This window comes from Sus scrofa, chromosome 2 (assembly GCF_054392235.1).
Source record: "Sus scrofa isolate SSC_HxYL_T2T_F1_AM1 chromosome 2, Sscrofa_HxYL_maternal_Yorkshire_Landrace_v2.0, whole genome shotgun sequence".
Lineage (NCBI taxonomy): Eukaryota > Metazoa > Chordata > Mammalia > Artiodactyla > Suidae > Sus > Sus scrofa.
Genome location: NC_139384.1, coordinates 27,590,596 through 27,603,328, shown reverse-complemented (window position 1 = coordinate 27,603,328; position 12,733 = coordinate 27,590,596). Strand labels below are relative to the sequence as shown.

General features: G+C 42.1%; 1 protein-coding gene across 1 annotated transcript in view; it reads left to right on the top strand.

The window, feature by feature from the left end:
• The first annotated feature begins 257 nt into the window (after positions 1–257).
• The window catches only part of LOC110259278 (uncharacterized), a 312,263-nt gene continuing 299,787 nt past the window's right edge, over positions 258–12,733 (top strand). Inside the window, exon 1 of the mRNA XM_085011443.1 lies at positions 258–333. Within this exon, the coding sequence (XP_084867569.1) occupies positions 309–333 (25 nt within the window). The 5' untranslated portion in view covers positions 258–308. The remainder of the gene's footprint in view (positions 334–12,733) is intronic.

The window sequence follows — 12,733 nt, the reverse complement described above, 5'->3', positions numbered from 1 at the left end:
CCTATGCCACAGCCACAGCCATACCAGATCCCAGGCATATCTGCAACCTACACACAGCTCACAGCAATACTGGATCCTTTAACGCACTGAGCAAGGCTAGGGATCCAACCCAAGTCCTCATGGATACTAGTTGAGTTCTTAACCCGCTGAGCCACAACAGGAACTCTCGACATCCATTAAAAAAAAAAAAATTTTTTTTATATCTTTACTTTCTAAATCGCTGGAAAAATCCTGCATTGTTTTTGTTTTTTCCTTAGCAGAAGAGCCATAGTTTTAAAAGGAGACTTACTCTAAGAAAACTTTCATAGATGACTAGAGGGCCTGGAGTTACAGGTATGTGATCAAGCCAGGTTTTTACTTGGGAACATATTGAAAAGATATTTAAATGTCTTCCAAAATCTGTACTTGATTAATATTTGAGTTACATAATCCTAATTTTTTCAGATGGAGAAACCAAGGTCCATAATAGTTAACTGATAATGTTTTTTTTAATATGGAAACCAATTGATTTTTATTTATTGACTATATTCAGAAGATAATGTTAAAGATTATCTAGAATATTCCAGAATTATACCTCCTTCCTGATATTTAATTCCTATTTGGTTTTTTAAATTCAACTAAATAGCATTCACATGGGGTTAATTCTTATATTAATTTCATGACATAATATTAAAATATTTAAAAAATCAAAAATGTAGTAAGTATTCAATACAGAAAGTGTGAAGTATCAAAAAAATTATACAGGAAAAGCAAAACCTCCTGCCAACCTAGAAGACATTTCCACAAAGACAGAAGAGAAACAGTTGTATTACTGAACGAGCATTAGACCAGAATATGATACACATCACAGGCAATCCACTAAGAGATTCCAAAGCCAAAAAGTCATCTCACCCTTTTATGTAGCCAAGTAGATGCAACTCATTCCAGGCACGTTCTCAAGCTAAATGACAACTAGTTCTCAAGTAAGAGGACTTGACAGCCCTCATCCATATAGAGTTCATCCTAAATCCACCTTGTAATTGGGAGAACCATCTGTGTTTGCCAGTTGTCTTTATTCAAAGGCAGAGTAAATTTCTCATATCTTCATGACAGGAGGTTAGTTTGCAACATGAATCCAGAAAGGTAAGCTCCTGTCCACTCTGGAAACAGAGACGGGGTTCCTCTCTCTCTTGATGGTTACTTTTCAAAGACATGGCTCCCTGGTCCTTGAGAAAACATTCCCTGGATGGTAAAATTGGCAAGAGTCTTATTTAGCTTCTAAAAAGATTTGCATACATTTCAAGGAGGCAGAGAAAGAGCTTTCAGTTTTTTAAGATAAATAAGAAAAAAGAAAATTGGAGGAAAGTGTCTTTCCATTTTCTTTGCCTCAGGGAGAATTCATTTTATTGTCTTATGTCTAATTTGTATTTACCCTTATGCCACCAGCATCAGCATCACCTAAGTTTTGACTTCTGAATGTCACACTTTTTCATGCTCTATTTGGCTTAATATATGTTGACACTAATGTTAAAATCACAAAGAAACACACACGCACACACACACGTGATCCAGAATAACTACTGGCACTATTTCATTCTGTCCTTGTAAATCTTCTCTCTATGAAAGTTGACTTTTTGTTTTGTTTTGCTTTTTAGGGCTGCACCAGAGGCATGTGGAAGTTCCCAGGCTAGGGGTCCAATCAGAGCTATAGCTGCTGCCCAATACCACAGCCAGAGGAACATGGGATCTGAGCCATGTCTGTGACCTACACCACAGCTCACTGCAATGCCGGATCCTTAACCCACTGAGTGAGGCCAGGGATCGAACCTGCTTCCTCATGGATACTAGTCAGATTTGTTTCCACTGTGCCACAATGGTAACTCCGACTTTTTTTTTTTAAATCAACATCTACCCTTCTCTTAAGAGGTCTTACTGAAGATAGAGCAGACAGGTAAAAAAATCACTTGATGTGAGATTTTCAGTGGGCTATATTTCACACATCAAAGCCTGCACAGGAATGTGACATTTTGCATCGTATTTAATTAGTGGCTGTGTGCTTGGTAAAGTCTTGTGTGACCTGTGCAGTAATCAAAATAATTACGGGCACAAATTGCATATGCAAAATTGAGCCGAAGTAGGTGTCCTCACCAACCTCCCTGTTCCCCTGGAGAATTGCTGGTTCCTGACAAAAGGTTTGTCGCAGACACCAGCGTGCAGTGGCTGCTTGCTTTCTCTCTGCTTCAGTACTTTTCTTTCAAGCAGCAGAGAGATTGAAAGAAAAAAAAAAATAAGGAACCTCACAATAGCAGAGGAAGAGGGGGAAGCAGGGGTGCGGAGAGTAGCTTCTGAACCGCCCGCTGGAGCATGTTATTGCTCTCACCACCCATTTGTGCAAGTCAGGTCTTCCCTTTGATTATTCAGATCTCTCATTAGACTGAAGGTTCCCTGAGGTTGAGACCAAGTCTCTTGTCTCTTCTGTACTTCCTGTAGTACTTTCTCCAATGTTGAGGACGTAGCAGGTGCTCGGTTAGGATCTGGAGAATTGAACTGAAGAGCTGGGTAGCACTAGGGCATAATATTTTGAAAACTTTTTTTTAATTTACATTTCCCTACACATCATCTTCTCCCTAGCTTACCTGAGGCATCTTCCTACTGCTTAGAAGGGTTACAAGAGGGGTGCTAAAAGAAAGGAGTTAATATTCCAGGTTTGAGATGTCAAGTCGTATTTTTGATTCTGCAGTCAAATAAGACATTTTTCCTGAGAGGAAAAGAAATCTCTCTGGGTCTCCTTTTCTGGCCCCCTCTCACCCCCAGCCCACTGAGGGGGCTGTGGTGGATTAAAGTGTTAAGATTTTCCAAGTGTAGAGGCTTCTGCTTTTGCCTCGGACAAGGTAAGGCACAAGACTTGGTGTCCAGAAGAAGGGTAATTTGTAGAAAATGGAAAATCCAGGGAGTCCCTGTTGCAGCTCAGTGGGTGCAGAACCCCACTAGTACCCATGAGGATGTGGGTTCGATCCCTGGTCTTGCTCAGTGGGTTAAGGATCGGATGTTGCCACAAGCCGCGGTGTAGGTCGAGGATGCGGCTTGAATCTGGCGTTGCTGTGGCTGTGGTGTAGGTCGGCAGCTGTAGCTCTGATTCAACCCCTAGCCTGAGAACTTCCATATGCCCAGAGCGCGGCCCTAAAATGCAAAAAAGAAAAGAAAATCCATGGTTCACTCCTCTGGGATGGGGACTGGGAGAAGGGGGGAGAGGAGGAGGAGAAAGGAAGCGGAGGAGGGGTGGTGAGACCTCCTTTCTTCTGGGTGTGTGTGTGTGTGTGTGTCTTAGAGAGAAATACCAGCAGCAAATCAGAATTCTGGGTGTGTATTTGTTTCTCAGGCTGCCTTTGCTGTAACCTGTGGGCAGCTTTGTCAGGGGACACTGGTCAGAGCCAGGTTAGGCCAAGGAGGACCAGACTCTTCCGAGCCAGGCTTTAATTCTCAAGTGACTGAAAGGGACCTAGGATTTCTTCATGCCCCTAGGACCGGCCATTGAATTTTGCAGAAAGGGATCACTTCTGTGGGCTGAGCAGCCGGTGTTACTGAGGACAGCAGGGCAGGGTTGCTGGCCAGGCCACGGGGCTGTGTCTACTGCGCTGCGGGAACTGAGGTCGGGCCAGTCCAAGAGGCCCTGTGTGTTGCCAGCTGCCGACTCAGAGGCACCAGCAGAATGTCCAGGGCACACGCTCATGCCTCCAGGGTCCAGGGGGCCACCCAACCCCGGCATCCGCAGCAGATGCTGGCCCACATTTCAAGGACCCCGGTCATCTCCTTGAGGTCACAAGGCCACATCCTCTCCTCCAGACTCTAAGGTGGCTGCTTAGGAGGAGCAGGGGGGAGGGGCAGAATGCAGACCCTGAACAGTCAGCACGTACCCATGTCATCTGAGCCAGGACGGGGACACGTCCAAGATGAAATTACTAGGCTGCACGAACATTTCATTTTTTTCTCCTGCCATCAGCTGGATGAAGGCCTGTGAGGGAAGCAGATCAATTAGAGGGGAATAAAAAGGCTATTTGTTTTGGGACATCTGAGTATACGTGTAAGAGAGTATCGATCCTGCTACAGTGGGGGTGTGTTTTATGTTTCTTTAAATTCCCTAGGAATGAACATTTCAGCTTTCTCTGTAAGCGCCAAAGTTAGAGCTCTGCTTATACAGGTGTGTGCAGGAGGCAGTGCCTCCCTGGGCGGAGGGGACGAGGGAGAAAGCTTCCCGCTTGCTGCAGGTGAGGTGAGAGGGAGCTGCGGGAAGGAGCATCATGGTTTGACCACAGCTGCTGGCAAGCAGATCCGGGCAGAGGATGTGCTTATTCTCTTAGTTCCCTCCCCCGCTTTCATATGGGCAGCCCAAAGGTCTCAGTTTCCATTAAATGGCACCTCCTCTCTAGGGATGAAGACATAAGCCCCTTTGAATTTAGCTTTTCAACATGAGGAGACACCAACGCTGTCAGCCATACTATGGGAGCAAAAGAGATTCTTCATCACCTACTGCAGATAATGAGGTTTCCGGACAGAAAGTGCGTATGTGCGTGTGTGTGTTTAGTTTTTTTTTTTTTTTTTTTTTATAGTTGAATTTACAACGGTGTGCCAATTTCTGCTGTACAGCAAAGTGTGTGTGTTGAGTTTTGAAAGCAGCGTTAACCACCCCTCCAAAACAGCAAAGTTCTAATTCTAACCTGGAAATTAGAAATAGCATGGACACGGAGGATCTAGCCAAGGCCTGGCATGCAGTAGAGCCATTCACAATGGGATGAGGAGGGGTTCCCTGGTGGCCTAGCAGTTAAGGATCTGGCATTGTCACTGCGGTGGCACGGGTTTGATCCCTGGCCTGGGAACTTCTGTATGCTGTGGGTGAGGCCAGATAAATAAATAAATAAATAACAGGGGGGCAACTGTAAAATAAGGGGCAACTAGATTTTTTTCATCAGAGGTACGCTGGTTGAAAGGGGTGGGGGGGCTGCTACCATTTGTTATTTGTGCCAGGACTTGCACATCTTTTCATGCAGTATCTCGTTTAATCCTCTTAATAGCCTTATGAAGTAGAGATTTGTCTCTTGATTTTATTGACAAGAACCCTGAGGCTTCCAGAGTCCTGCTCAGGTGCCCAGCTGGTGGGTGAGAAGGTTGGAATGCAAACTCAGATCTGACTTAAGACCCAGGCTCTTTCCACTACCCCTTATGGCCTCCCTGGGGCACATGAGGCCATCTCAGAGGATTCCAATAGCTAAACACTCTGTACTTCTCCTTTGCAGAACAGATCTCATCCAGAATTTTTTTGGGGGGGGTCTTTTTTTTTTGTCTTTTAGGGCTGCACCTGCAGCATATGGAGGTTTCCAGGCTAGGGGTTGAATTGGAGCTGTAGCCACCGGCCTACACCAGAGCCACAGCAACATGGGATCCGAGCCTTGTCTGCGACCTACACCACAGCTCACGGCAACCCCAGATCCTTAACCCACTGAGTGAGGCTAGGGATGGAACATTTGTCCTCATGGATACTAGTCAGTTTCATTTCCGCTGTGCCATAATGGGAACTCCCATCCATAATTTTAAAAATTAAATATTTTCCTTCCTGGATGGTGAGCAATATAAGAACTGGGGTTGTGTCTGTTTTGTGTATTATTTTATCAACAACACATGACATAGGCTTGGCTCGTAGTACACCCTCAATTTTTCACGAGTTAATTGTAAGTAACCATATGATATTGGAACTCTGAAGGTGCAAGTTTGGGGGATTGTTCTTTGCAGGTAAATAGGCTTCCTGAGATATATCTTTAATTTATTCAGAAAAATAATTCTTTTTTCCCCTAAAGTTACAGATAAGTTTGTGAGAGTCTTTGATATTCATACCAACAGAAAACTCCCACACGATGAATAAAGAGATACGAAATATCAAGAAGGGAGTTCCCGTTGTGGCGCAGCAGAAAAGAATCTGACTAGTATCCATGAGGATGCGGGTTTGATCCCTGGCTTCTCTCAGTGCATTGAGGATCTGGCTTTGTTGTGAGTTGTGGTGTAGGTTGCAGACCTGACTTGGACCCCACGTTGCTGTGGCTGTGGCTGTGGCTGTGGTGTAGGCCAGAAGCTGTAGCTCTGATTTGACCACTAGCCTGGGAACTTCCATATGCCGTGGGAGTGGCACCATAAAAAAAAAAAAAAAAATATCAAGGAACAGGCAGGTCAACTGCTAGCGGGATCACTGTTACTTCTCTGCATCTCTCACCTTTTCCTTCTCTTTCTTTTTTTCTCTTTCACAGATCAGGATAAGATTTGGTTCTTGAATTCCTACAGTGGGTTAAGAATCCAACTGCAGTGGCTCAGGTTGCTGCGGAGGCAAGGTTTAGATCCCCAGTGGGGGCTGTGTGTTAAAGGAGCCGGCATTGCTGCAGCTGCAGCGTAGGTTGCCACTGCAGCTTGGATTCAATCCATGGCCTGCAAACTTCCTTATGCCTCAGGTGCAACCATTAAAAAAAAGAAAAAAAGATTTGGTTGGATATGGGTTTTGCGAAACCTGAAGAAACATATTAGGTGTGGGAGGTATGATTTGAGCTCAGGGTACCCTTAAATGGCCAGCAGCTAAGATTCAGGAATGGTGTGGAAATTGATTAAGCTGCAGTCAAATACTAGCTGCTAACAAGAAAGGACAAAGTGTGGGAGAGAACAGAATTAACTGAAAGGGGTGAAAACGGGGGTCCCTAAGGGTACCCGATTAGCCAGGTACTACTGTACTTTCTGACTAGCGCCATGTGTCCGTCTGGAAAAAGGCCTCATCTCACCTCTTCCAGCTGAATCCCAAGCTGAAAATGCAAAGATGAAACACATGAGGAATGAGAAGCCGTGTGTCTACCACAACGAGGTTGGTTATTATTTCTGCCTCAGCCATTTTCATCTGGGAACCACATGGTGGCAGTGTTACATCATTTCTAGTGAAAGTTTAACCCGCAGACCAATTCCAGGTGAATTCAATTGCTAAGAAATAAATTGGGAGATGCAGGATGGTGTCGGTTTAACCAGTGAACATTATACTTGCATTCGGTACCACTGATTGCGTTTTCCACGATAAGATATAGCATTCTCCAGAAAAAGTAATACATTTTCATCCCTTGTTAGAACGCTTGTGTAATTCAAGCAAATAACAAACGTGGACACAGCATCTGAATTCCAGTTGTACAGGCTCGGTTTTCCCCAAGAGGAAGCTAATTACCTTTATTCTATCCAGCCACCACCTGCTTGAGAAGAACACTTAGTGTCATAAAACAAACCACCCACCAAGACGTAAAGAAACTGTCAAAGGCCCACACACCAATACCATTATGCCAAGCTCAGTTCTAAAACTAAGCCTTACAACCTATTTTGGTGGGTTCTCTTGGAGGAAACTCTATTTTATAAGCTAAGCATCTTCATCAAAAAATTATGTTCAGTATTGTGAAACATTCCTAAGCAGAGGGTATTGTTGGATGTCATCTTTTTCCTCTTCATCAGGAAATAATCTCTGAGGGCAGGTTCAGGGTTGAGTTCTTTCAGCAGATTCTTACTTTTTAAAAAATGTTATTATTATTTTTTAATAGTTATTTCCCCAATACAATTTTTTCCCTACTGTATAGCATGGTGACCCAGTTACACATACATGTACACATTCTGTTTTCTCACATTATCATGCTCCATCATAAAGGATTAGACATAGTTCCCAGTGCCAAACAGCAGGATCTCATTGCTAATCCATTCCAAAGGCAATAGTTTGTATCTATTAACTTCAAGCTCCCCAGCCACCCCACTCCCTCCCCCTCCCCCTTGGAAACCACAAGTCTACTCTGCAGGTCCATGATTTTCTTTTCTGTGGAAAGGTTCATTTGTGCTGTATATTAGATTCCAGATATAAATGATATCGTATGGTATTTGTATATCTCTTTCTGACTTACTTCACTCAGTATAAGAGTCTCTAGTTCCATCCATGTTGCTGCAAAGGGCATTATTTCATTCTTTTTGATGGCTGAGTAGTATTCCATTGTGTATATTATATTTACATCTTCCTAATCCAATTGTCTGTCGATAGACATGTGGGTTGTTTCCATTTCTTGGCTATTGTGAATAGAGCTGCAATGAACATGTGGGTGCATGTGTCTTTTTTAAGGAAAGTTTTGTCTGGATATATGCCCAAGAGTGGGATTGCTGGGTCATGTGGTACTTCTATGTATAGATTTATGTGGTACTTCTATGTATAGATTTCTAAGGTATCTCCATACTGTTTTCCATAGTGGTTGTACCAGCTTACATTCCCACTAACAGGGCAGGAGGTTTCCCTTTTCTCCACACCCCCTCCAGCATTTATTATTTGTGAACTTATTAATGATGTCCATTCTGACTGGTGTGAGTTGGTATCTCATGGTAGTTTTGATTTGCATTTCTCTAATAATCAGGGATATTGAGCATTTTTTCATGTGCTTGTTGGCCATCTGTATATCTTCCTTGGAGAAATGTCTGTTCAGGTCTTTTGCCCATTTTTCCATTGATTGATTGGTTTTTTTGCTGTTGAGTTGTATAAGTTGCTTGTTTATTCTAGAGATTAAGCCCTTGTCCGTTGCATCATTTGAAACTATTTTCTCTCATTCTAAATCATCTTTTTTTTTTTTTTAAATGGTTTCCTTTGCTGTGCAAAACTTGTCAGTTTGATTAGGTCCCATTGGTTTATTTTTGTTCTTATTTCTGTTGCTTTGGGAGACTGACCAGAGAAAATATTCATGATGTTGATGTCAGAGAATGTTTTGCCTATGTTCTCTTCCAGGAGTTTGATGGTGTCTTGTCTTACATTTAAATCAAAAAAACATTTAAATCAAAAAAACATTTTGAGTTTATTTTTGTGCGTGGTGTGAGGGTGTGTTCTATTTTCATTGCTTTGCATGCAGTTGTCCAGGTTTCCCAGCAATATTTGCTGAATAGACTGTCTTTTTCCCATTTTATTTTCTTGCCTCCTTTGTCAAAGATTAATTGACCAGGGTGTCTGGCTTTATTTCTGGGTTCTCTATTCTGTTCCATTGGTCTGTCTGTCTGTCTGTTTTGGTACCACACTGTCTTGATGACTGTGGCTTTGTAATATTGCCTGAAGTCTGGGAGAGTGATGCCTCTTGCTTGGTTTTTGTTCCTCAGAATTGCTTTGGTAATTCTGGGTTTTTTTGTGGTTCCATATAAATGTTTGGATTGTTTGTTCTAGTTCTGTGAAAAATGTCACAGGTAATTTGATAGGAATTGCATTGAATCTGTAGATTGCTTTGGGTAGTATGGCCATTTTTTACAATATTATTTTTTCCAACCCAGGAATATGAAATATCTTTCCATTTCTTTACATCTTCTTTAATTTCCTTGATTAATGTTTTCTAGTTCTCGGCATATAAGTCTTTTACCCCCTTGGTCAGGTGTATTCCCAGGTATTTGATTTTTTGGGGTGCAATTTTAAAGGGCATTTCTGTATTTCTTTTCTAATATTTCATTGTTAGTATACAGAAATGTAACTGCTTTCTGAATGTTAATCTTATATCCTTCAGCAGATTCTTGAATCCTCTGATTTCTGAGTGTGTTTGGGGAGAAGAGAAACTTAAGATGAAATTACGTGGTGCCATCAAATGCTACCGGGTTCGGAGCCTTGCAAAGTATAATGGATTTCGATCAAATACTGAATATCTTTCAATGATTTTGAAGACAAAGTTATGTGGATTAGAATTGTTGCAGCTAGCAAATGTTCTGGAGTAAATGAGTTGTCTTAGGGAGGGGGCTGTGGGAAAGCATGCCGCTAGATTACTGAGTGTTTCTCAAATTTTAGGAGGCATCAGAACCACCCAGAGCATTTAAAACGCAGATTCCTGGCCCCCCACCCCCAGAGTTTCTGATTCAGCAGGTCCGGGGTGGTGTCTGAGCACATGCGTTTCTTTCTTTCCTTTTCTTTTTTTGGAGCTGATTCCTTTTTCTTCTATTTTTGATAAAGAACTTTTTGTATACATATGTTTTGAAGGATGATTTCAAAAGCAGCATTGGTCATTTTTGATTACTAAATAACTTTCTTGCCCAAGATGAACAATCTCCCCTTAAAAATCATTTTTTTTTTTTTAACCTTGAATACAGGAAAAGATTACTGGTCAGTTAGTAGGCGCAATGATTTTGGTTGAAAAACTACCTCTTTGCAAGTAAACTGTAAGTTGACTCTGTATCCTGTATGCAGTTTGTTTTTATTTTTCCATCTGTTACTGCTTAATAAGCCCTTGTGCTTGCAAGTTCTGGAAACACTTGCAGTCATACTGAAGCTCCAATGGGGCTTGTCCATGAATTCTGATATAAATATTACAACTAGTACATAAATTTTCTGAAATAGCTATGTTGTTCTGTTTTATCAGGTAGAACTTGCATTATCTGTAAATAACTAGTCAGTTCTTCCCAGCTTAAGTTTTCTTACGCCTCTGCAGTTTGTTTTCCACATTTGGGGAACTTGCATTTCTAACGTGTTCTCAGCTGTTGGTCCAAGTGCCTCACTGTGAGAATCCCTCAAGACCTGTTTTTCTCAAAGAATGGGCCACTGGGTGGTTCCCATTTAAAGGCTTTGCAGAGAACATTGATAAAAATGGACTCAACAGAATAAAACTTGTTTTATCTGTCTGTCTATCTATCTATCTATCTATCTATCTGTCTGTCTGTCTGTCTGTCTATCTATCTATCTATCTATCTATCTATCTATCTATCTATCTATCTATCTATCTATCTTTTAGGGCCTCACCTGCAGTGTATGGAAGTTCCCAGGCTAGGGGTTGAATCAGAGCTGCAGCTGCTTCCCTACTCCATAGCCATGGCAATGTGGGATCAGAACCGCATCTTCGACCTACACCACAGCTCACAGCACCTCCGGATCCCCCGACCCACTCAGTGAGGCAAGGCAAGGGATGGAACCTGCATCTTCATGGATACTAATCAGGTTCATACCACTGAGCCATGATGGGAACTCCATGAAAGGCTTGCTTTAGGACCTAAAGTTGTGAGTTCAAATACAAGCACCATAACTTGGGAACTGGATGAATAAAAGCAGTGACTTAATCTCTTTGGACCTTAATTTATCTTCTAGAAAATAAGATTGTACTCAGATACAAGGATTTGAATCCTGGCTCTGCTGGTTACCATGTGATTTCATGCAAAATATTTAGTCACTCTGGGTCTTATTCTTTGAGTTAAGAAGAGAGGTCTTGGGAGTTCCCATTGTGGCACAGGGGAAATGAATCTGACTAGGAGCCATGAGGTTGTGGGTTTGATCCCTGCCATTGCTTAGTGGGTTAAGGTTCCGGCATTGCCGTGAGCTGTGGTGTAGGTCACAGACGTGGCTCAGATATGGCATTGCTTAAAAAAAAAAAAAAAAAGAAAGGTCTTTATTTCAGAGCTGTTTTAGAAATAAACCATTTAATGTTAAGGATTTGCAAATCCCTCCCTTCCCTTTAATTTTCCTTTCTCTGTTGATTTATGTACCTAAAAACACTTTAGGAAATATAAACCACTGCAGAAACGTTAGTTAATATTATTTACAGAGGACTTGCCTTAGGAGAAGACTCCCTTGGCTCTTTAGATGGTCTGTTTTCATTGACCAGCCTAGTTAGTTCAGATGCACTGGCCATTTTCCTTCCATAATCGCTTGTTTGTTTGAAATCGCTGGACAAAACTAAAGTTTGCATAATGTAGTTCAGGTTGTTGCACTGATAACTTCTGGAGTTTTCTCTGGATTGGGTTGGTCAGCTCTATTTCCCTCTTTCAGCATCTATTTATTGTTAGGGCCCCACCTCCAGCATATGAAGTTCCCAGGCTAGGGGTCAAATCGGAGCTGCAGCTCAGGTCTACACCACATCCACAGCAACACCAAATCTGAACTGCACTGAGACCTACACTTCAGCTTGTGGCAACGCCAGATCCTTAACCCATTTAGTGAGGCCAGGGATCAAACCCATATCCCAGGGACACTGTGTTGGGTTCTGAACCCGCTGAGCCCAAATGGGAACTCTCAACTCCCATTTTAAAGGATATGAACAAAGATTCAAGAGCTTGAGGACTCAGTGCAGCTTGGCTTAGAGAATGGAGCCAGCTGGTGTGGAGTTGTGTGAAGCTTTTCATGTCTCAGGGGAGGCTGATGCCCAAGAAGAATGAAGTGACTGGTTTCTACATTATGTCTACCTGATGTCAGTAGGATTTGTTATACAGTGAAGAAAAACTGGTCCTGGGAATGTTGGGTTGAAGATGTTAAAGACCTAATTCTGTTTCCAATTGTAAATAGTTGTGTAGTCTTTTCCCTTCATGGAGCCTCATTTTCCCCATCTACAAAATGACAGACTTGCATGAGATCAGTCTTCTTGAATAGCATTCTGTAGATAAGCTTCACAGACCATCTCAAACTCCAAATCTTGTGGTTGTGCGTTTTAATGGAGAGGGGACCCATAGCTTTGATCAGATTTTTAAAAAGGTCTATGGCATGAAAAGGTTTAATCTCAGGTATTAGTGTGAATGTTAACTCAAGTCTAGCCTTGCATTTCTGCCGGCACTGCTAAGTAACCATTCTGACGGGGATTTTCATTGAACAAATAAAAGAGATCAACTAGCTCTTTTGGTATAGTATAGATACTGCTTATGAGTCAAACCATGAAAGGAAATAAACCTTTTAAGCAACAGTGAAAGAATGGGAAAAGATTAATTACTAAGGAAA